This window comes from Stegostoma tigrinum, chromosome 11 (genome assembly GCF_030684315.1).
Source record: "Stegostoma tigrinum isolate sSteTig4 chromosome 11, sSteTig4.hap1, whole genome shotgun sequence".
NCBI lineage: Eukaryota > Metazoa > Chordata > Chondrichthyes > Orectolobiformes > Stegostomatidae > Stegostoma > Stegostoma tigrinum.
This window is the reverse complement of record NC_081364.1, coordinates 165,059-190,759: the sequence shown is the minus strand read 5'-3', so window position 1 is coordinate 190,759 and position 25,701 is coordinate 165,059. Positions and strand designations below refer to the sequence as shown.

General features: G+C 43.5%; 1 protein-coding gene across 2 annotated transcripts in view; it reads right to left on the bottom strand.

The window, feature by feature from the left end:
- stimate (STIM activating enhance) overlaps nt 1-25,701 on the bottom strand; it is a 110,028-nt gene that overhangs the window by 40,769 nt on the left and 43,558 nt on the right. The window contains exons 3-4 of one of the 2 annotated variants that reach the window (XM_048547516.2): nt 21,322-21,417; nt 16,534-16,655 (exon numbers count right to left, since the gene is read on the bottom strand). In XM_048547516.2, the coding sequence (XP_048403473.1) occupies nt 16,534-16,655; nt 21,322-21,417 (218 nt within the window). The remainder of the gene's footprint in view (nt 1-16,533; nt 16,656-21,321; nt 21,418-25,701) is intronic. The other variant, XM_048547517.2, reaches the window with a different exon arrangement.

Sequence of the window (25,701 nt, the reverse complement as noted above, 5' to 3'; positions counted from 1 at the left end):
GCTTCTGTTCTGTCCACCTTTCTTAGAACAGTATATGATTCAATCAGATCCCCTCTTAGCCTTCTGAATTCTAACGTAAGCAGACCCAAATAAACAAATCTGTCCTCATAGCACAGTCCTAACATCCCCAGTATCAGTCTAATGGCCCTCTGCTGCACAATCTCTATTGTCAGTTTACTTTTTCTTCAGTAGGGAGACCAAAACTGCATGCACTATTCCAGCTGTGCTCTCATCAAAGATCTGTATAACTCCAGTAATAATCACCACTTCTGGACTCAAATCCTCTTGCACGAAAGCCAACAAACCATTTGTCATTTAATTGTTTGCTGTAGCTGCACCATCCTTGGATTGGTGTACAAGGATACAGGTCCCTTTATATATCTATACTGTCCAATCTATCACCATCTACATAATGCTCATCCTTTTTGTTTTTCACACTGAAGTATACAACTTTGTATTTGGCAACATTGTACTGCATCTGCTATGTGTTTGCTCAATCACTCAACTTGTCTAAATTACCACACAACTCACATCCCACCGAGTTTTACATCATCAGCAAACTTAGAAATATTGTATATGGTTCCTCAAACTAGTTACTCATAACTTTCGTGAATAGCTGGGGCCCAAGCATTGATCCTTGCGGTATATCACTAGACACTGCCTGGCCCTCAGAAGAACACCCAAACACTTTTATAATCCAGCATTTTCTCTACTACTGATGTTAGGTTATCTGGTGCGTAATTCTATTTTTTCCTTATCTCTCTCCCTTTTTAAATAGTGGAGATACATTTTCCATTCTCCAATCTGCAGGAACAGTCTATAGAATTTTGGAAGACGACCACCAATGCATCATCTATTTCCAGGGGCACTTTCTTTAATATGCTGGGATGTAGAATATCAGATGCAAGTGATTTGTCAGCCTTTAACCTCATTAATTTCCCCAGCACCATTTTCATTCTAATACTGATTTCCTTCAATTCCTCCCTCACAGTCAATCCTTGGCTCTGCAGCATTTCACAGAGAAGGACATGACTGAAGCTGAGGTCAGGGATGAGTGTGTGAATACTGTAAAGAATGTCAATATATTGAAGGAGGAAGTTTTGGTTATCCTAAATTGCATTAAGGTAGACAAGTCTCTAGGGCCAAATGGGATCTATCCCAGGTTACTGCAAGAGGCAAGGGAAGAAATAGCTGGGGCATTAGCAGATGTCTTCACACCCTCTTTGACCACAGGCAAGGTTCTAGAGGACTGCAGATTAACCAATGCGGTTGCCTTGTTTAAATTAAGGAAGCAGGGAGGGACAAGATACATGCACATTTGAAACAAAATGGACTAGTTAGTGACAGACAGCACGGTTTTGTATGGCGAAGGTCATGCCTCAAGAATCTGACTGAATCCTTTGAAGAAGTGACAAAGATAATTGATGAGGGAAGGGCTGTGGATGTAGTTCATATGGACTTCAGTAAGGCATTTGATAAAATCCCACACAGCAGGTTGGTAGAAAAACTAAAATTACATGGGATTTGGGGTGGGCTGCCTAGATGGATACAAAACTGGCTTGGTCATAGAAGACAGAGGGTAGCGCTGGGTGTTTTACAGAATGGAGACCAGTAATCAGTGGCATTCCACAAGGATCAGTCTTAGGTTCTCTGTTGTTTGTACATATAATATATTTATATATCGTATATATAAATCATCAGAAGGAAAATGGGCATGGTCTGATTAGCAAGTTTGCAGATGACATGAAGATTGGTGTAGTTACTGATAGTGCTGATAATTATAAAACGATAAAACATGATATAGATAGATTGAAGACTTGGGCACAGAAATGGCAGATGGAGTTTAATTCAGGCAAATGTGAGGTGATGCATTTTGGAGGTTCAAATTTAGGCGTGAATTAAACTGTTAATGGCAGAACTCTTAGGAATACTAACATTCAGGCGGATCTAGGCGTGCAGGTCCACAATCCCCTAGACAGGTAGCCAAAGTGATTAAGAAGGCATATGACATGCTTGCCTTCATCAGCCGGGGCATGGAGTTCAAGAGTTGGCAAACCATGTTGCAGTTATATAAAACTCTTGTTTGGCCGCATTTGGAGCATTATGTGCGGTTTTTGTCACCACATTACCAGAAGGACGTGGAAGATTAGGACAGAGTGCGGAGAAGGTTCGCCAGGATGTTTCCCAGATTATTTCAGTGGAAACATGGCGGCTGAGAGGAGACCTGATACAGGTCTACAAAATCATGACAGGCATAAATAGGGCGAATAGTCAGAAGCTTTTTCCCAGGGTTGAAGTTTCAGTTACAACAGGCATAGGCTCAAGGTGAGAGGGAAAAGTTTAAGGGAGATGTGCGAGAGAAGTTTTTTGCAGAGGGTGGTAGGAGCCTGGAACGCGATGCCAGAAGTGGTGGTGGAAGCAGGCACATTGGTGACATTTAAGAGTCATCTGGATGGTTACATGAATAGGGAGGGAATAGAAGGATACGGACAGAAGGTTTGTTTTTTAGTTTAGTCACGGCATGATGATTGGCACAGGCTTGGAGGGCCAAAGGCCTTGTTTCTATGCCATGCTCCTCTTTTATTCTTCGTTCTTTTGTGAAGACAGAATCAAAATGTGTGTTTAATTCTTCTGCCATTTCTTTGGCCCTTATTATAATTTCTCAGCTTCTGACTGCAAAGCATCCATGTTTGTTTTTTCTTTTTCATTTTTTTTCTTTGCATATTTATAGAAGACTTTATGGTCAACTTCTACATTTCCTGCAATTTTAATCTCATATTCTGTTAATCCAACCCTTTGATCGAATTTTTAGGCCTATTTTGCTGAATTTTAAAATACTTCTAATTCTCAGGCTTGCTGCTTTTTCTGGCAATTTTATACATCCCTTCTTTGAACATATGAACATAACATAAGACACAGGAGGAGGAGTAGGCCATCTGGTCCTTCAAGCCCATTCTACCATTCAATATGATCATTGCTGTTCTTTTTGTGGCCTCAGTTCCATTTACCCACCCTCCTACTATAACTCTTAATTCCTTTACTGTTCAAAAAATTATCTGAGCTTTAAAAACATTCAATAAAGAAGCCTCAACTGCTTCACTGGGCAAGGAATTCCACAGATTCACAATCCTTTGGGTGAAGAAGTTCCTCCTCAATTCAGTCTTAAATCTGGTCCCTCTAATTTTGAGGCTATACTCTCTTGTTCTAGTTTCACCCACCAGTGGAAACAACCTCCTTGCTTCTATCCTGTCTATCCCCTTCATAATTTTATACATTTCAATAAGATCCCTCTTATTCTTCTAAATTCCAATGGATATAATCCCAGCCTACTCAGCTTCTCCTCATAAGTCAACCCTCTCAACTCCAGACTCAACCTAGTGAACCTCCTCTGCACTCCCTCGAGTGCCTGTACATCCTTTCTCAAGTAAGGAGACCAAAGCTGTAAACAGTATTCCAGCTGAGGCCTCATCAGCACCCTCTACAGCTGCAGCATAACCTCCCTGTTTTTAAACTCCATCCCTCGAGTAATGAAGGACAATATTCCATTTGTCGTCTTACTTACCTGGTGCAACTGCAAACCAACATTTTGTGATTCATGCACAAGGACACCCAGGTCCCTCTGTGCAGTAGCACGCTGCATTTTTTTACCATTCAAGTAATAGTCCTTTTTACTGTTATTCCTACCAAAATGGATGACTTCACATTTATCAATATCATATGCCATATGCCAGATCCATGTCCACTCAGTTAAACTATCTCTACCTCTCTACAAACTTTCAGAACTTTTTGCACACTTTGCTCTACCACTCATTTTAGCATCAACTGTAAATTTTGACACAGTACACGTGGTCCCCAACTCTAAATCATCTATGCAAATTGTAAACAATTGTAGTTCCAACACTGATCCCTCAGGCACTGCACTAGTCACTGATTTCCAACCAGAAAAGCACTCATTTATTCCCACTCTTTGCTTCCTGTTAGTTAACCAATCTTCTATCCATAAGACCATAAGACACAGGAGTGGAAGTAAGGCCATTCGGCCCATCAAGTCCACTCCGCAATTTAAATCATGGCTAATGGGCATTTCAACTCCACTTCCCTGCACTCTCCCCGTAGCCCTTGATTCCTTCTGAGATCAAGAATTTGTCGATCTCTGCCTTGAAGGCATCCAACGTCTTGGCCTCTACTGCACTCTGTGGCAATGAATTCCACAAGCCCACCGTTCTCTGGCTGAAGAAACGTCGTCTCATTTCTGTTTTAAATTTACCCCCTCTAATTTTAAGGCTGCGCCCACGGGGCCTAGTCTGCCCGCCTAACGGAAACAACTTCCTAGCGTCCACCCCTTCTAAACCATACATTATCTTGTAAGTTTCTATTAGATCTCCCCTCAACCTTCTAAACTCTAATGAGTACAATCCCAGGATCCTTAGTCGTTCATCATACGTTAAACCTACCATTCCAGGGATCATTCATGTGAATCTTCGCTGGACACGCTCCAGGGCTAGTATGTCCTTCCTGAGGTGTGGGGCCCAAAATTGGACACAGTATTCTAAATGGGGCCTAACTAGAGCCTTATAAAGCCTCAGAAGCACATCGCTGCTTTTACATTCCAACCCTCTTGAGATAAACAACAACATTACATTCGTTTTCTTAATTATGGACTCTACCTGCAAGTTAACCTTTACAGAATCCTGGACCAACACTTCCAGGTCCCTTTGTACTTCTGCTTTACAAATTTTCTCACTATTTAGAAAATAGTCCATGCCTGTATTCTTTTTTCCAAAGTGCAAAGCCTCACATTTACTCACATTGAATTTCATCAGCCATTTCCTGGACCACTCTCCTAAACTGTTTAAATCTTTCTGCAGCTTCCCCACCTCCTCAGTACTACCTGCCTGTCCACCTATCTTTGTATCATCGGCAAACTTCGCCAGAATGCACCCAGTCCCTTCATCCAGATCATTAATATATAAGGTGAACAGCTGCAGCCCCAACACTGAACCCTGCAGGACACCACTCATCACCGGTTGCCATTCCGAAAAAGAGCCCTTTATCCCAACTCTCTGCCTTCTGTCAGACAGCCAATCCTCAATCTAAGCCAGTAGCTCACCTCGAACACCATGGGCCCTCACCTTGCTCAGCAGCCTCCAGTGAGGCACCGTATCAAAGGCCTTTTGGAAGTCTAGATAGATGACACCTACTGGGTTTCCCTGGTCTAACATACTTGTTACCTCTTCAAAGAATTCTAACAGGTTTGTCAGGCACGACCTCCCCTATCCAATCTAATAATATTCCTAATTACTTCTGTAAGAAAAAGTTGAACTACTTATCCCTTTTTTTTCAGACAGGAACTAATAATTGGTATAAAACAAACAGCTGTGGATGCTGGCGATCTGAAACAAAAACAGAAATTGCTGGCAAAACTTAGCAAGTCTGGCATCTGTAGGGCAGAGAGCACAGTTAATGTTTCGAGTCTGATGACTATTCATCAGAATGAATAATTGTCGAAATTCATGCACATATTCTTTGACTATCCACCATCAGTGCAATTCTGTCATTTTATGATTAATCTTTTCCAAGGGACACCGCACAACAGGACTGTAATGTTATGACAAAGGGATAGCAAGCTATGTTTTGTAATATGTTTAAGTCCTGGCACCGGAAACAGCAAAGGGTTTCCTACAGACAGTAGGATTATCCCTGGCGGTCTTAAGGAAAATTTCTCTCTGACAATGAATCATAAATTTTGTGTATTTTACCCGTCAAGTTATTCTTTGACTGATATGGCAAATAAACTGCTAATAGCATTGCATAGCACAGCTAGATAGGTGGAGATAAATGAAATATTGACGTGGCACTTGGCTTTAGAGGAACTACAATAGATGCTGGGTACTCCAGAGAGTTAAACTTTGGAATCAGGAGATATTTAGTTACAGTCAAAGCAGCTTGATCGCAAGAGGAAAATGAAGAATCTAAAAATGAAAAAAAGAAAACTGGAATTAAATGGGCAACAGAGACAGAAGGAGAGAGGACATCAATATAAGCCTGGAATGATGTAGTTGAACGAACAGACATCAGATTCTGATAATGTTCTGAGGAAGGGTCACTAGACCTGAAATATTAACTCTGATTTCTCTTCACAGATGCTGCCAGACCTGCTGAGCTGAGCTGCATTGAATAATTTATTGTCACGTATATTCAATGTAAAAATACAGTGAAAAGTGTGTACCTTTGCCGTGCATATATGGCGACATTCACATTAACTTTGAATAAGATACAAAAAAACTTAACAGAATCCAACATTCCTACTACCTCTAATAGAGTCCAACATTCCTTTCCACTGCCGCAGTCCGACTCCGGGCTTTCCAGCCCTCGCCGTGCCTCTGCCAGAGTCACACTCCGAGCTTTCTAGCCCTCGCCGTGCCTCTGCCAGAGTCCCGCTCCAAGCTTTCCAGCCCTCGCCATGCTGCTGCTGGCATCCCACTCTAGGCTGCCTCACTGGCCCACTCTCATTGCCGCTGCCTGACTGGTCCGCTCTTGGTCTGCTGCTGTCACTTCGACCCACACTCGATCCACCATGGCTGCAGGACACAACCCGCACATTCAGGTCTCACCACATGGTTCCCGATCGCGACCCAGCTCCTTAGGTAGTTAAAAGGGGTGGAGAGTGATACAACTACACAGAGGAAGAGAGAAGGAAGAGAAAAAAAGAGAAAGAGAATTGGCGAGCAGAGAGGAGCCACTTACACTGCTGCCATCTTTTCTAGCAACTTCTGTTTTTGTTTCTGATTTACAGCTTCCGCATTCTTTTGGTTTTTAGAAACTGATACAGGCCCTGGGGGAAAAATCTTAGTCACAATTTATGTCTGGTAAGGAAGTTTAAGTTTGCACAGGCCCTACAAGAATTGGAGGAAAAGCATATCGAGGCATTTTTCATGTCATCTAAGAAAATTGCTAGACAAATGAATTGGGCAAAAGAGGACTGAGCATTGCTCACAAAGAATAACTTGACGGGTAAAATACACAAAATTTATGATTCATTGTCAGAGAGAATTATGATGCTGAAAAGAAAATTATATTTTCTGTATATGAATTTAGTGCCTCAGATATATAGCCAAAGCTCCCAGAATCTAAGAAATAGCCTGGTGAAACCAATACTAAATCTGAAAGGATTAAGCAAAGTAATTTTGATAACTGGTTACAAGTATAATGAGAAACTGAAAACATGTATGATGTGCTTAGAGAGATTATTCTCTTAGACAAATGCACTTCCTTGCATAAAAACTCATGTTTAGGACCAAAAGGTTGTAATCACCAGACAGGCAGCATTATTGGCTGACAATTATGCACTAATCCATAAAGTGAAACATTTTTTCCAATCATCCTCATAAATTTGAAAGCAATAGAAAATGACTGAATGAAAAGAGGACAAAGATCCAAGGAAAGGAATAGGTAGCCAGAAATCCCAAAGGTCTCCTTCTCAAATCAGAAGAGAAAATAACGAGAGTGGAAATCAGTTTCCATTCTAACAAAGCAGAACACATTCAGAATGCTGGAGGTTAAGAAGCAAACATATGGGACTTATTGGAATTCATAACAATGAGTCCAAAAAGGAAACAGAGAAGGAAAAAGGCACAGATCGTGTTGCAGTCTTAATTATAATTAGGAGACTGTAGACAGACACTACTATGAGTGCAGAAAAAGGTACACGTGAAGGGTTTTTGTTGAAAAGGAAGATAACTCCAAAGGAAGTATTCAAGTCCATAACTTTAAAAAGAGTTACAGAGCTACTCAAATTCTCTTGCAGGAGAAGGTTTTAGTTTTCCCTCGACTGAGTTCATTTGATGCCAAAATCTTGGTACTCGTTAAGACCATAAGATAGTGGAGCAGAATCAGATAATTTCGCTCATTAAGTCTGCTCCACCATTCAATCATGGTTTCCTCCTGTAACCCTTGATCCCTTATTAATCAATAGTTTATCTATCTATCTGTGTCTTAAATGGGATCTGTGGAGGGTATATCCCTGTTCCAATGTACATAGAACATAGAACATTACAGGTCCTTCGGTCCTTGATGTTGCATCGAGCTGTGAAACCACTCTGAAGCTCATCTAACCTAAACTATTCCATTATCATCCATATGTTTATCCAATAACCATTTAAATGCCCTTAAAGTTGGCAAGTCTACTACTGTGATCAGAAATAATGGGAACTGCAGTTGCTGGAGAATCAATATAACATCCGATATGACATCACCCCTTGATGAAGGGTCTAGGCCCGAAACATCAGCTTTTGTGCTCCTAAGATGCTTCTTGGCTTGCTGTGTTCATCCAGCTCCACACTTTGTTATGTAAGTCTACTACTGTTGAAGGCAGGGCATTCCATGGCCTTACTACTCTCTGAGTAAAGAACCTACCTCGGACATCTATCTTATACCTATCACCCCTCAATTTAAAGCTATGTCCTCTCGTGCGAGCCATCACCATTTGAGGAAAAAGGCTCTCACTGCCCACCCTATCTAATCGTCTGATCATCTTGTACGTCTCATTTAAGTCGCCTCTTAACCTTCTTCTCTCTAAGAAAAACAGCTTCAAGACCCTCAGCCTTTCCTCATAAGACCTTCCCTCCACACCAGGCAACATCCTGGTCCTAAGATGCTGCTTGGCCTGCTGTGTTCTATACTTTGTTATCTCGGATTCTCTAGCATCTGCAGTTCCTATTATCCTGGTAAATCTCCTCTGCACCCTTTCCAATGCTTCCACATCTTTCCTATAATGTGGCGACCACAACTGTATGCAATACTCCAAGCACGGCCGCATCAGAGTTTTGTACAGCTGCAGCATGACCTCATGGCTCTGAAACTCACTCCCTCCACCAATAAAACCTAACACATGGTACGCCTTCTTAACAATCCTATCAATCTGGGTGGCAACTTTCAGGGATCTATGCATATGGATACAGAGATCTCTCTGCTCATCCAAACTACCAAGAATCTTACCATTAGTCCAGCACTCTGTATTCCTGTTACTCCTTCTAAAGTGAATCACCTCACACTTTTCTGCATTAAACTCCATTTGCCAGCTCTCAGCCCAGCTCTGAAGTTTATCTATGTCCCTCTGTAACCTACAACATCCTTGCGCACCATCCACAATTCCACCAACATTAGTGTCATCTGCAAATTCACTAACCCATCCGCCTACACCCTCATCCAGGTCATTTATAAAAATGACAAACAGCAGTGGCCCCAAAACAGATCCTTGTGGTACATCACTAGTAACTGAACTCCAGGATGAACATTTCCCATCAACCACCACCCTCTGTCTTCTTACAGCTAGCCAATTTCTGATCCAAACCACTAAATCACCCTCAATCCCATGCCTCTGTATTTTCTGCAATAGCCTAGCATGGGGAATCTTATCAAATGCTTTACTGAAATCCATATACACCACATCAACCGCTTTACCCTGATCCACCTGTTTGGTCACCTTCTCAAAGAACTCAACAGGGTTTGTGAGACACGACCCACCCTTCACAAAACCATGTTGACTATCCCTAATCAAATTATTCCTTTCTAGATGATTACAAATCCTATCTCTTATAACCTTTCCAACACTTGACCCACAACCGAAGTAAGGCTCACTGGTCTATGGAACCAATGACACTGTAACTTGTCTGAATGCATGACAGTCGATTAGTTAAGATATTACTTGTGGGTGGAGTTGATTTACTCTTGGGAAAATGATATGGTAGGAATGAAAATTACAGCTTCATTGATAACCACGGAAAATCCAGTTGAAGCTAAGGAGACAACAGTTGCAGGAAAAAGTTTCAGGTATTTTTCCATCAAGGGTAGTGATCAGGGCAGAGGCTAAACAAATTCCATCAGAGGTCACAAAAATACAGCAAACAGATTTTTGGTTGGCTGAAACTATTTAAGAATAAAGATAATTCATAAGAAATGTTTCGCATATCTTTGTTAACGGAGGCTGAGGAAGCAGATTTATAGTTACATAAATTAAAATGGCAGCTCATGCTAAAGCTGAAGCTGAAAGTAAGAATGAAGGGTTATTATAGTAAAAACAGAGTTCCGATGAGCAAGTGGAGATATCATCACAGACCTGCAGGTGAAGAATAGACAGATGTTCATCAAATAGTGGTACCACCCACGTATTGTCAGAAAACAGTGCCAGTACCACATGAAGTTCCTATGGCATGGCATGCAAGAATAGAAAAAACACAGCAAGTATTTCACATGGCCTGGACTTCATAAAGATGTACAGCAGTTCGGTAAAACGTCATACATCAGGTGGTAAGAAAATCTCAACATGAAACTGAAACAGTTTTTGGAGAACCATCTAATCTCTAGATTAGAGTCACAGAATCATGGAGATGTACAGCACAGAAACAGACACTTCAGACCAACTCGTCCTTGCCAAGCAGATATCCTAAATTAATCTCGTCCCATTTGCCAGCATTTAACAAAGAACAAAGACCAAAGAAAATTACAGCACAGGAACAGGCCCTTCGGCCCTCCAAGCCTGCACCAATCGAGATCCTCTGTCTAAACCTGTCATCTATTTTCTAACGGTCTGTGTCCATTTGCTCCCTGCCCATCCATGTACCTGTCCAGATACATCTTAAAAGACACTATCGTGTCTGCGTCTACCACCTCCGCTGGCAACGTGTTCCAGGCACCCACCACCCTCTGCGTAAAGAACTTTCCACGCATATCTCCCTTAACTTTTCCTCCTCTCACTTTGAACTCATGACCCCTAGTAACTGAGTCCCCCACTCTGGGAAAAAGTTTCTTGCTATCCACCCTGTCTGTACCCCTCATGATTTTGTAGACCTCAATGAGGTCCCCCCTCAATCTCTGTCTTTCTAATGATAATAATCCTAATCTACTCAACATTTCTTCATAGCTAGCACCCCCCCACACCAGGCAACACCCTGGTGAAGCTCCTCTGCCATATTTGGCCCATATCCCTCTAAACCCTTCCTACTCATATGCCAATCCAAATGCCTTTTAGATATTGTTATTGTACCAGCCTCCACCACTTCCTCTGGCAGCTTGTTCCATACACGCGCCACCCTCTGCATGAAAAAGCTGCCCCCTAGGTCCTTTTTAAATCTTTCCCGTCTCACCTTAAACCTATGACCTATAGCTTTGGACTCCCCCAGCCCAGGGAAAAGACCTTGTGCCAAACCATTATCAAAATTGAAAGCCGGTCATCAATATAATCTTACAATTATGGATATGACAAGCTAATACCCAGAAGCTATTTCTTCCAGGATGATTACAGCCAAAGTATTAATAGAGAGGTTTTTTTTTAAAGTCATTATTAACTACCAGTTTAGACACAGTCTGATCAGGGTTCTAACTGTACCTAGAACATAGAACAATACAGCGCAGAACAGGCCCTTCGGCCCTCGATGTTGTGCCGATCTGTGAACTAACCTAAGCCACTCCCCTTACACTATCCCATCATTATCCATAGAAGATAGAACATAGAACATTACAGCACAGTACAGGGCCTTCGGCCCTCGATGTTGTGCCGACTTGTCATACCGATCTCAAGCCCATCTAACCTACACTATTCCATGTACGTCCTTATGCTTATGCAGAAAGGTATGTCTAAAGTTTTCAGGAAATATTAGCTAATGAGCGACATAGTGGCTCTGTGATTTGCACTCATCGCTTAGGAACTTAGGTTCGATTCTAGCCTTGGGTGACTCTGTGAAGTTTGCACATTCTCCTGGTGCCTGTGTGGATTTCCACTCAGTACACTGGTTTCCTCCCACAGTCCAAAGATGTTCAGGTTAGGTGAACTAGTCATGGTAAATATGGAGTTATGGGGATAGGGTTGGGTAGTGGGTCTGGATGGGATATTTTTCGGAGGATTGGAGCTGACTCAATAATCTGCACTGTGAGGATCCTGAGATGGGATACAACATAATTGAAGTCAAATGCTTACAGTCCACAAAAACAGGGAGCCTTGGAAAGGTACAATTAGATTCTTAAAACTATGCTTAAGCCACAATACCCATGGAATGGGACAAAAGATTATATTTCTTAATATTTGTTACCAGGAATTCCCAAATGAATCCACTAGATTTATTTTGTTCATTTGAACTAGTTTATGGTCATGAGATTAGAGGTCGTTAAAACTGATTAGGGAGACGTTCTTGAACCAAAAATATGAATCCTCAATGTTGGATTACATGTCCATGTTTCTAGAAAGACTCACAGAAGCATGTCATGCGACAAAAGACATTTGAAATGTTCACAACCTGACAAAAGCGCTGGAGCTGAATTGGGAAATCACATTAAAAGACATGATAGTCCATAAGGAATGGACAGCCTTAAAAGCACTATTATATGGCTTGCATCAACCATTTGAGGGTGCAAAAATTCAAAAAAAAGTTCAGTCAACTGCAATTTACAGAAAGGCTCAGGAAGTGCCCAGAAATAGTAATATATGAGGGGTTTGGGATGTTTTATAAGAATGCAGCAAAGGAAGACTAAACGACTGATAATAAAAGGAAGAACAGAATATGAATGCAATCTAGCAAACATTGAAAAAATAGACAATAAAAGCTTCTTCAGGCATGCAAACACAAAATGAGTAGCTAGGATGAATGTAGTCAATTAACATGTCTGGAGAATTTATATTGGGGAATTAAGAAATGGCAAAGAAACTAAATGATTCCATTGTGTCTGTTATCACTGAGGAAAATACAAGTAGTGTGCCGGAATTAGAGATCCAAATGGCTTGTGAGAATGAGGAACTGAAGGAAATTAGTAGGAGTAAAGAAATTCCTCTTCATTTGAGTCCTAAATGACTTCTCTCTTTCTTGCAAATACATGGTCAAGCCCTGTAAGAATTTTATAAGCTTCTTAACTGGAGGGAATTTCAGCTTAGTATCCACCATTGTGGCTCGTTCAACAATGCTACCATTCTAGAGGTCAGCTCGGTGAACTTTCATTGCATTCCCTCTTTGGTAAGTATGTCCTTTTTTAGGTAAGATACACAGTACTCAAAGGGTCTCGACAGATGCATCAAGCCGTCTTTGTTGCTGTGCTCAAATCCTCTTGTGATAAAGGAGAACATACAATGTGCCTTCCAAGTTGAGTCCTGCTCCTGAATATAAACAGTACTGAAGTGGTTGAGGCTTCATAAAGTGCAAGAATGATGCGTGGCACATTGGCTCACTGGATAACATTGTTATCTCACAGCCCCAGAGACCTGGGTTCAATTCCACCCTTGAGTGATTGTCTGTGTGGAATTTGCACATCTTCTCTGTTTCTGCATGGGTTTCCTCCGGGTACTCCGGTTTTCTTCCACAATCCAAAGATGTGCAGGTTAGATGGATTGGCCATGCTAAATTGCCCACAGTATTCAGGAATCTGCAAGCTAACTAGATTAGCCATGGGAAATGCAGGGTTATTAGGTTAGGGATGGACTGGGTGGGATGGTTTTTGGAGGGTCTGTGTGGACTTGATAGGCCGAATGGCCTGCTCCTGCACTGTAGGGATTCAACGATCTGGAAATGAAAACCAGTCTCGATATGATTTCTCAAAACAACTATTAGGAAAAACCCATCTAGTTTACCACATCCATAGGAAACCCAGGGTTATAGGGTAGGGGGATGGTGGGTCTGGACGGGATGCTCTTTGGTAGGCCGGCATGGACTTGAAGGGCCAAATGGTCTGCTTCCACATTGTAGGGATTCTGTGAGTCTACGATGCTGGCTTCTCAAGAGTTAGCTGGAGTTGGAGCCCCCAAGGCTAGAATTGGGGCTGATGGCCAGGGCCAGGGTTTGATGTTTCGGGTCTGGGGTCTGGGGTCTGGAACCTGGAAGCATAGGAGCGAGAGGCCTGGACTGGGGTCTGGAGATGGAGGGGGATGGGTGAACTGGAGCCTGGGGTTGGAGGGGGGTGGTGAACTGGGGCCTGGAGATGGAGGCCTGGGCCTGGGGCCTGCAAATGGTTGGTGGGAGAGTGAGCTGGGGTATGGAAATTTTTGATTTATTCATTCACAGGATGAGGGCATCGCTGACCAGGCAGCATTTATTGCCCATCCCTAATTGCCTAGAGGGCTGTTAAGAGTCAATCACATTGCTCTGGGTCTGGAGTCACATGTAGGCCAGAATCGGTAAGGATGGCAGTTTCCTTCCATAAAGGACAATAGTGACCTAGATGGATTTTTCCTGATGATTGACAATGGATTCATGGTCATCATTAGATTCTTAATTCCAAATATTAACTGAATTGAAATTCCACCGTCTGCTGTGGCGGGTTCAAACCCAGATCCCCAGAACAATGAGATAACAAGGTGTAGAGCTGGATGAACATAGCAGGCCAAGCGGCATCAGAGGAGCAGGAAAGCTGATGTTTCGGGCCTAGGCCCTTCTTCAGAAATCTGTAGAAACCTGCAGTTCCTACTATCTCTCCCCAGAACATTATCTGGGTCTTTGGATTAATAGTCCAGCGATAATACCATCAGGCTACCATCTTCCTCAGTGTGATGTAGGGAGGGGCTATTTTCTGCTGTACTAAAATACGCTGTCTCTAGTAGGGTTATTAGCTATAAAGTGAGTTAAGCAATAAATTAATAAATACACAAAACAGTTGGCAGGGTAGGCGATGTGGTCCTGCAGGATGTAGATGCTTATGGTTCTGATGGGATCCAAGACATTCACCCGCAAAAAATGTTTGCAGCTGCTGTAACAGGGGTTCAGAGTCAGCAAGCTGCAGACACTGCAACACATCGGGGAGGAGGAAAGTGCTGATTATTGGGCTCCATTCCTATTCCCTAATCAAAACAGACTCCAAAAACACATCACAAGAATCTTCTTCATCTTAAATGATATTGTAAACTTTCCTGTGAAAATAATATCTTAGTATGGTTTAAACACTAACTACTAGCTAAACATTCATGCAGTCAAAGATTTAAAAAGGCAACGTACTGGAGGATGATTAGAAATTTGATTATTTCATAACTTTTCATTAAACAAAAATTGCTTTCAGACATCTCAAACATAAAATGCTATGTAAATACAAACTTTGCTTTCAAACAAAGCTTCAAGAATATAAAGATAACACGGTATGAAGCTGGGTGAACACAGCAAGCCAAGTAGCATCAGAGGAGCAGGAAAGCTTGACGTTTCAGGTTGGGACCCTTCTTCAGAAAGTGCCACAATGACGCCACCTAAAAGATGCAGAAACAGCATCTCATATTTCGCTTGGGAACTCTGCAGCCCAAGGGTATCAATGTGGACTTTCATAAGCTTCAAAATCTCCCCTCCCCCAAACTCATGCCAGAACCAGCCCAGCTAGTCGCCGCCTCCCTATCCATTCCTCCCACCTCAAGCCCCTCCCCCATCCCCTACCCACTAACCTCTTCCCGCGCCCCCAACCTGTCTGTCCTCCCTGGACTGACCTATCCCTTCCCTAACTTCCCACCTACATTTATCTTCACTGGCTCTAACCCCGCTTGTTTGACCTGTCTGTCTCCTCTCACCCTGTCTTCTCCTTTATCCATCTTCTATCCGCCTCGCCCTGTCTTCCTATTTATTTCAGAATCCCCTTACCCTCCCCCATTTCTGAAGAAGGGTCCCGACCCGAAACGTCAAGCTTTCCTACTCCTTTAATGCAGCTTGGCCTGCTGGGTTCATCCAGCTCCACACCGTGTTATCTCAGATTCTCCAGCATCGGCAATTCCTACTATCTCTTCAAGAATATAAAACTGCCTGAACACCCTGTTTCATCTGCTGTTTTGATTGTTCTGCTATTAATTATGTTATACAGAAATTCCCCTCCAAGAATGACTGTTATTTTCCAGCTACGTCAACTTCTTTAAGTAGATCTGCCTTTTGTCGCTATATATGGATACGCCAGAATCCACAGCACATCAATTTCAAGCTCTGTCTTCGACACAACTGGCTACGAATGATTCCATTCAATGCATCATGTAATAGTTGATATTCATCTACCACAGCAGACTGCAGGCCGCAATACTAACTGACCCAGCAATGCATAATATTCACCAGGAATGTGTATGATGTAATATTTGCCTGTCCTGGCCATATATTGGACAGAGTAGATGCTTACTACAGCTGATGGACTGCTATTGCTTTATCCTAGATGTCAGTGAACTCCAAATTTTGTTTCATTTGCACTTTCCATTCACGAATTCCACATAATTGATGGCTTGTTGATCTGTTTTGTATTGTAGCATTTGGCTGTTCTTTGACTTCACTCCAAGATGCATGATAAACTCGTCAACATAATTACCTGTCACACTTAGACCAATGTTTCAAGGTGCGTCATGCTTCTATCACACACCTACTGGGCTACTATACTCTGCACCAAGTAGCCCAATTTAACCAAGAGGCAAAATAGCCACTGCTTCCAATTCTATTTCCCCTCACACAGCAAGGGTGCAAAAATCCCAACACTCTATGCCTTCCATATGGGTAATAAAGAGGTTAGGAGACAAAAATTTAAAAGTAATTAATAATTTCTGTTTACCATACTCGCCAAAACGAAGAGACTCCCAGTGTCGCCATTCCACAAGGACACCCACTATTCGTACTCCAGCATAGATCAGAAGCATTCCCAGAGTAGCATCCAACAGGAAATTAATCAAATACCTGAATAAGGGACAGAAGTATGTTAGTCACCAAATACAAGCCTAAGTACCAAAACAGTGGCAGCCGTGTGTACATTGCAAAAATTTAAAAAAGCTCCTTCAACATTTTCAAACACACGATTTCTACCATCAAGAGTAACAAATGCAGCAATATGAAATGATGAACCAAGCCACCTTCAGGCTAAACATCATCCTGACTTGAAACCACAGAATTGTAGAGAATTGTATAGAAAGAGGCAGCCAGCTGAAAAATAACCCACGAAGCCTAATCCCACTTTAGCTAAATAGGACACATTTCAATCAGATTGAACAGCTCAAGACTGGGCATACATGAAATGCCATGGGCCATCAACAACGGCAGAACAGTACTCCAACCTCTTGGCCTGGCATATCCACATATCCCACTCAGCCATTACCATCAAGTCAGGGATCAACCCTGCTTCAACGGAGCATGTAGGAGGGCATGCTTGGAGCAGCATGAGGGAGACCTTAAAAATGAGATATCAACCTGATAAGGCTAGAAAAATGTACTGTTTGCTTGTCAAACAGTATAAGTAGCAAATTATGGACAGAACTAAGCTATCTCTCAACCGACTGATCAAACTGACGGGTCAACAGTCCTAACATCCAGACACGGTGGCAGTCAACCGAACAACATACTAGGGAAGGAAGCTCCAAAAATATTCCGATTCTCAATGATGGAACAGCCCAGTGCATCAGCACAAAAGGTCAGACTGAAGCACTTTCAATGATCTTCAACAAGGAGTGTCAAGTGGATGATCCAACCGGGCCTTCGCCAGAGGTCCCTAGAATCATGGATGCCTGTTTAGAGGCGATTCGATTCACCAAATGTGATGTCAAAAAATGGTAGGAGGAGATGGCCTAGTGGTATTATCGCTGGGCTATTAATCCAGAGACCCAGATAATGTTCTGGGGACCAGGGTTCAAATCCTGCCATGGCAGATAGTGAAATCTGAATTCAATAAATATCTGGAATTAAGGGTCAAGTGATGCTCATAAGTCCATTGCCAATTGTTGGGGAAAAACCCAGCTGGTTCACTCATGTTATAGGGTGGCATGGTGGCTCAGTGGTTAGCACTACTGCCTTACACCGCCAGGGTCCTGGGTTCAATTCCGCCCTTGGGTGACTGTCTGTGTGGAATTTGCTCATTCTCCCTGTGTCAGTGTGGGTTTCCTCCCACAGTCCAAAGATGTGAAGCTATGTGGATTGGCCATGCTAAATTGCCTGTAGTGTTCAGGGATGCGTAGATTAGCGGAATGGGTCTGGGTGGACTGCTTTGAGTCAGTGTGGACTTGTTGGATTGAAGGCCCTGTTTTCACATGGGGATTCAATGATTCACTGCACCCTGCAAAGGCTATGGGTCTTGACAATGTTCCAGCAACAGAACTGAAGACTCACTCCCCAGAACTTGCCTCTCCTCTAGCTAGAGATAATGGGAACTGGGAATGGTGAAGAATCTGAGATAACAAAGTGTGGAGCTGGATTAACACAGCAGGCCAAGCAGCATCTTAGGAGCACAAAAGCTGACATTTTGGGCCTAGACCCTTCATCAGAAAAGGGGGAGGGGGAGATGGTTCCGAAATAAATAGGGAGAGAAAGGGAGGTGGATCGAAGATGGATAGAGAAGATGATAGGCGGAGATGAGACAGACAAGTTAAAGGGGCGGGGATGGAGCCAGGAGAGGTAAGTGTAGGTGAGGAGGTAGGGAGGGGATAGGTCAGTCCGGGGAGGATGGACAGGTCAAGGGGGCGGGATGAGGTTAGTAGTTAGGAAATGGAGGTGCGGCTTGAGGTGGGAGGACGGGATAGGTGAGCGGACGAACAGGTTAGGGAGGCGGGGATGAGCTGGGCCGGTTTTGGGGTGCAGTGGGAGGAGGGGAGATTTTGAGGCTTGCAAAGTCCACATTGATACCATTGGACAGATGGGTTCCCAAGAGGAATAGGAGTTGCTGCTCCTTCAACCTTCGGGTGGCATTGTTGTGGCACTGCAGGAGGCCCATGATGGGCATGTCGTCTCAGGAATGGGAGGGGTAGTTGAAATGGTTTGTGACTGCGAAGAGCAGTTGTTTGTTGCGAACCGAGTGTAGATGTTCTGCAAAGTGGTCCCCAAGCCTCCGCTTGGTTTCCCCGATGTAAAGGAGGCCACAACGGGTACAACGGATGCAGTATACCACATTGGCAAATGTGCAGGTGAACATCTGCTTGATGAGGAAAGTCTTCTTGGGGCCTGGGATGGGGGTGAGGGAGGAAGTATGGGGGAAAATGTAGCACTTCCTGCAGTTGCAGGGGAAAGTGCCGGGTGTGGTGGGGTTGGAGGGGTGTGTAGCAGACAAGGGAGTCACAGAGAGAGTGGTCCCTCCGGAAAGCAGATAAGGGTGGGGATGGAAAAACGTCTTTGGTAGTGGTGTCGAATTGCAGATGGTGGAAGTGTCGGAGGATGATGCGTTGGATCCGGAGGTTGGTGAGGTGGCATGTGAGCACGAGAGGGATTCTCTTTTGGCGGTTATTGCGGGGATGGGGTGTGAGGGATGAGCTGCAGGAAATGCGGGAGACACAGTCAAGGGCGTTCTCGACCACTGTTGGGGGTGGGGGCGGTGGGTGGGTGGGTGTGTGTATGTGGCATGATTGCGGTCCTTGAAGAACGAGGACATTCGAGATGTACGGGAGTGGAAGGCCTCATCTTAGGAGCAGGAAGGTGAGTTAGGGCTCTAGCCAAGTTTGTCCAGTACAGCTACAACATTGGCATCTCCCAATAACGTGGAAAATTGCCCAGGTATAGCCAGTATATAAAAAGCAGAAAACTCCAAGCCAGCCAGTCACCGCTCCTTCAGTCTATTCTCAATCATCAGTATAATGCTCAGCAATAACCTGCTCAGAGATGCCCAGTTTGGGTTCTCAGCTCCTCAGCTCATTACAGCCCTGGTTCAAACATGGACAAAAGAGCTGAATTCCAGGAGGGAAAGTGAGAGCAACAGCCTTTCACATCAATGCCATATTTGACAGAGTATGGCATCAAGGAGCCCTAGCAAAACTGGGATCAATGAAAATCTGGGGAAAATACTCTGCTGTTTAGAGTCACAGCTGGCACATGGGAAGATGGTTGTGGTTGTTGGAGTTGAGTCTTGTATCAAAACCATCAGTTACATCTATTAATGTCAACGTTCCAGTAGTTGTCCTAGGCCCAACCATCCTCAGCTGCTTTGTCAATGACCGTCCCTCCATCACAAGGTCAGAACTGGAGATGTTCGCTGATGACTGCACAATGTTCAGCACTTTTCATGACTCCTCAGATATTGAAGCAGTCCATGTTCAAATATAACAGGATCTGGACAAATATACCACACTTAGGCTGACAAGTAAAATTCATGCCACACAAATAACAGGCTATGACTATCTCCAATAAAAGACAATTTTACATTCAATGGTTGTGCCATCACTGATCTAAGGGGATAGATTCACCAGAGGCTCCACTGGACTCACCATATAAAGACAGTGGCACCAACAGCAAGTCAGAGGCTAGGAGTATCACCACAAGTAACTCACCTTCTGACTCCTAAGTCTGTCCATTGTTGATGAGGCAGAAGACAAAAGCATGATGGAATACTCCCCACTTGCATGGATGGATGCAGCTCCAACAACTTTCATGAGATAGACACCATCCAGGACAGTTGACTGGTACCACTTCGGCAAACATCTACTTCCTCCAGCATTGATCAGTAGTGAATACTATCTACAAGCTGCGCTGCAGAAATTCACCAAAGTTTCTTAGACAGCACCTTCCAAACCCATGACTGCTTCAATCTAGAAGGGCAAGGACAGTAGATATGTTGGAAGACCATCACCTGTAAATTCCCCTTCAAGGCTCTTGCCATCCTGATTGGAAATATATCACTGTTCCCTCAGTGTTGCTGGGTCAAAATCCTGGAATTCCCTCCCTAAAGGCACTGTGGGTCTTCTTACAAGCCATAGGCATCAGCTGTTCAAAAGGCAGCTCACCACCACCTTCTCAAGGGCATCAAGGAAAAGACAATTAACGCTGTCCCAGGCAGCGACACTCATGCTCCCATGAACGTTTGAGAAAAATATGGCAGTGGTCGTTGGAAATTAGTCATCACAGCTCTAGGACAACTCTTCAGGAGTTCCTTTTCACTCAAAGGGACCCAATCATCTTCAGCTGATTCACTAACATTCCCTCCATCATAAGGTCAGAAATGAAGATGTTCACCAGTGATTGCACAATGCTCAGTACCAATCGTGTCTCCTCAGGTACCAAAACTGACCACGTTCAAATGCAGCAAGACCTGGACAATATCCAGATTCAAGCAGACAACTGCCAAGTAACATGTGCACCGCACAAGAACCTGGCAATGATTATTTCCAACAAGAGTGGGGAAATTGATCAAATTGCTCTACAGGTGCTTGGGCTCCATTGGTTCAATGACCTCCTTCCCTAAGTAATGTTTTTATGAGTTAGCTTTTGGCCACATGACAATGGGCTGCAAGTAAACAGCGCTGTTCCGACCTTAAATCAATATCACCACTAATCTCTTGGAAATGTTAAGAGTCATAGTGTTTATTCCAGTGAGCAGGGCCTGTAAGTACACTTGAATCTAACAGTTAAGTGGCATATAAATACCATTACTCACAATGAACATGGGTCCTCTTCAGTCAGGTCAGACAAATAGACATTGGCAAAATGGATAAAGAGCATCCCAATAGCCTGCTTTGAGGTATCCAAGAACCTGCAATAGCACCAAACTCAAATATTATTTGAGATATATTAATTAGTGCTTAGAAAATGGAATATAAGGATTTCTAGAATTATTTTAAAAATTGCTGCACAACCACTAATTTACTCAGAATCAGAAGCCTGTATGCATCGTGACCCCAAGGTCGCCAATATCTCCAGTCAGTGATTCTCACTAAAATGTCTAGCAATTCTGTTTATTTCATTCATACAACAAAGAAGAACAAACAACAAAGAAATTTACAGCACAGAAACAGGCCTTTTAGCCCTCCAAGCCTGCGTCGATCCAGATCCTCTATCTAAACCTGCCGCCTATTTTCCAAGGATCTGTATCCCTCTGCTCCCTGCCCATTCACGTATCTATCTAGATACATCTTAAATGACGCTATCCTGCCTGCCTCTACCAACTCCGCTGGCAACACGTCCAGGTACCCACCACCCTCTGCGAAAAAACCTTTCCACGCATTTTTCCCCTATACTTTTTCCCCGCTCACCTTCAAATCGTGACCCCTAGCAATGGAGTCCCCCACTCTGGGAAAAAGCTTCTTGCTATCCAATCTGTCTATACTTCTCATGATTTTGTAGGCCTCAATGAGGTTCCCCCTCAACCTCTGTCTTTCTAATGCAAATAATCCTAATCTACTCAACTTCACTTCAAAGCTAGCGCCCTCCATACCAGGCAACATCCTGGTGAACCTCCTCTGCACCCTCTCCAAAGCATCCACACCCTTTTGGTAATGTGGCAACCAGAACTGTACGCAGTATTGCAAATGTGGTCGAACCAAAGTCCTATACAACTGTAACATGACCTGCCAACTCTTGTACTCAATACCCTGTCTGATGAATGAAAGCGTGCCGTATGCCTTCTTGACCACTCTATCCACCTGCATTGCTACCTTCAGGGTGCAAAGGACCTGAACACCCAGACCATTCTGTATGTCAATTTTCTCCAGGACAGTTCCACTTACGGCATATTTCGCTCTTGAATTGGATCTTCCAAAATGCATCACCTTGCATTCGCCTGGATTGAACTCCATCTGCCATTTCTCCACCCAACGCTCCAATCTATCTGTATTCTGCTGCATTCTCCGACAGTCCCCTTCACTATCTGCTACTCCACCAATCTTCGTGTCATCTGCAAACTTGTTAATCAGACCATCTATACCCTCCTCCAAATCATTTATGTATATCACAAACAACAGTGATCCCAACATGGATCCCTGTGGAACACCACTGGTCACAGTTCTCCATTTTGTGAAACTCCCTTCCACCACAACTCTCTGTCTCCTGTTGCCCAGCCAGTTCTCTATCCATCTAGCTAGCACACCCTGGGCCCCATGCACCTTTACTTTCTCCATCAGCCCACCATGGGGAACCTTATCAAATGCCTTACTGAAGTCCATGTATATGACATCTACAGCCCTTCCCTCATCAATCAATTTTGTCACTTCCTCAAAGAATTCTATCAAGTCAGTAAGACATGACCTTGCCTGCACAAAACTATGCTGCCTATCACTAATAAGCCCATTTTCTTCCAAATATAAATAGATCCTATCCCTCAGTATCTTCTCTAGCAGCTTCCCTACCACTGACATCAGGCTCACGGGTCTATAATTTCCTGGATTATCTTTGCTGTCCTTCTTAAACAAGGGGACAACATCAGTAATTCTCCAGTCCTCTGGGACCTCACCCGTGCTCAAGGATGCTGCAAAGTCATCGGTTAAGGCCCCAGCTATTTCTTCTCTTGCTTCCTTCAGTAACTTGGGAGAGATCCCATCCGGACCTGGGGACTTGGCCACACTAATGCCTTTCAGAATGCCCAACACTTCGCCCCTACTTATGCTGACTTGACCTAGAGTAATTCCTCACCTCAACAGCCGTCATGTCCCTCTCCTCAGTGAATACTGACGCAAAATACTCATTAAGAATCTCATTCATTTTCTCTGTCTCCTCGCACAACTTTCCTCCTTTGTCCTTGAGTCGGCCAACTCTTTCTCTAGTTACCCTCTTGCTCTTTTTGTATGAATAAAAGGCCTTGGGATTTTCCTTAACCCTGTTTGCTAAATATATTTTGTGACCCCTTTTTGTGCTCTTAATTCCTCGTTTCAAATTGGTCCTACTTTCCAGATAGTCTTCCACAGCTTCGTTTGTTTTCAGTTGCCTAGACCTTATGTATGCTTTTCTTTTCCTCTTTTCTAGTCTCACAATTTCACCTGTCATCCAGGGTTCCCTAATCTTGCCCTTTCTATCCCTCATTTTCACAGGGACATGTCTGTGGGATGTGGGATAAGGTCTGAGATACAAAAGTGGACGATGTATTGAAGAAACAGAGCAACTCTTGAACGTGGGGTTGCAACTTACTGCTTGGATGGAGGCGGTCAAGTGGATGTTAAAGACTGCAGGTGTATGAACTGCAACAGAAGACACCAGGAAGACAAAATGTTTAAATTTGAGAAGGTGTTAAGTGAGGGAATTCAGTTTAATGAGGAACAGATGTCATTTGACGGGTTCAAGAGTGGGAACCAAGAATATCGAGACTCAAGAGCTGAAACCCAGAGACATTAATTAGGTGATCAGGTACTTAACTGGGGAGTTAGCTTCTTAAAAAATTCTTCTAAATTGTTTCAGTTGTGTAATCCAGGAAGATAAGAACCATATTTATGATGTAGCAAGTTAAACTTCATAACATAGCTACAGCTAATTATTGAAGGATACTCTAAACATGAAACTTAATTAGTTTAACGAAAACAATATCAAGATGGCAAGACAGATGATGTGCTGTTGCTGTTGTATTGGAAGGGGGAAAAATTACTTTTATTCATTCACAGGATGAGGGCGTCACTGGCTAGGCCAGCATTTATTGCCCATCCCTAATGCCTAGGGGACCATAAGGCATAGGAACACTAAGTAGGCCATTCAGCCCATCGAGTCTGCTCCACCATTCAATCATGGCTGCTAAGTTCCTCAACCCCATTCTCCTGCTTTCTCCCCGTAACCCTTGATCCCTTTGATAATCAAGAACCTATCTATCTCACTCTTAAATGTATACAATGACCTGGCCTCCACAGCCTTCTGTGGCACTGAATTCCATGATTCACCACTCTATGGCTGAAGAAGTTTCCCCTTATCTCCATTCTAAAAGGTCTTCCCTTCACTCTAAGGCTGTCTCCTAGACTCTCCTACCAATGGAAGCATTTTCTGAACATCCATTTTGTCCAGGCTATTCAGTATTCTTAAAGTTTCAATTAGGTCCTCCCCTCATCCTTTTAAACTCCAATGAGTATAGTCCCAGAGTCCTCAAATGTTCCTTATATGTTAAGCTTTACATTCCTGGGACCATTCTCATGAACCTCCTCTGATCCTGCTCCACGGCCAGTACATCCTTCCTGAGATATGGGGCCAAAACTGCACGTAATACTCCAAATGTGGCCTGACCAGAGCCTTATAAAGCCTTGGTAGTACATCACTGCATTTATATTCAAGTCCTCTCAAAATTAATGCCAACAGTGCATTTGCCTTCCTGACTACTGACTCAACCTGCAAGTTTACCTTTGGAGAATCCTGGACTAGAACTCCCAAGTCTCTTTGCACTTCGGACTTCTGAATTTTCTCTCCATTTAGAAAATAGTGCATGTTTTTGTCCTTCTGACCAAAGTGCATGACCTCATACTTTCCCACATTGTAATCCATCTGTCACTTCTTTGCCCACGGTCCTAACCTGTCCAACTCCTCCAGCAGCCTCCCTGCATCCTCAATACTACCTATCCCTCCACCTATCTTTGTACTGTCTGCAAACTTAGGCAGAATGCCCTCAGTTCTTCCATCTAGATCATTAATAAATAAAGTGAAAAGTTGTGGTCACAGCACTGACCCTTGTGGGACACCACTTGTGACCAGCTGCCATCCTGAGCAAGACTCCTTTATCCCCACTCTGCTTTCAGCCAGACAGCCTACCTTCTATCCACGCTAGCACCTTGCCTCTAACACCATGGGCCCTTGTCTTACTCAGCAGCCTCCTGTGCGGCACCTTATCAAAGGCCTCCTTGAGGTCCACGTAGATAACATCCATTGGGTCTCCTTGGTCCACCCTGCTCATTACTTAGAACATAGAATAATACAGTGCAGAACAGGCCCTTCGGCCCTCGATGTTGCACCAACCTGTGAACTAATCTAAGTCCCTCTCCCTACACTATCCCATCATCATCCATATGCTTATCCAAGAACTGTTTAAATTCCCCCTAATGTGGCTGAGTTAACTACATTGGCAGGCAGGGCGTTC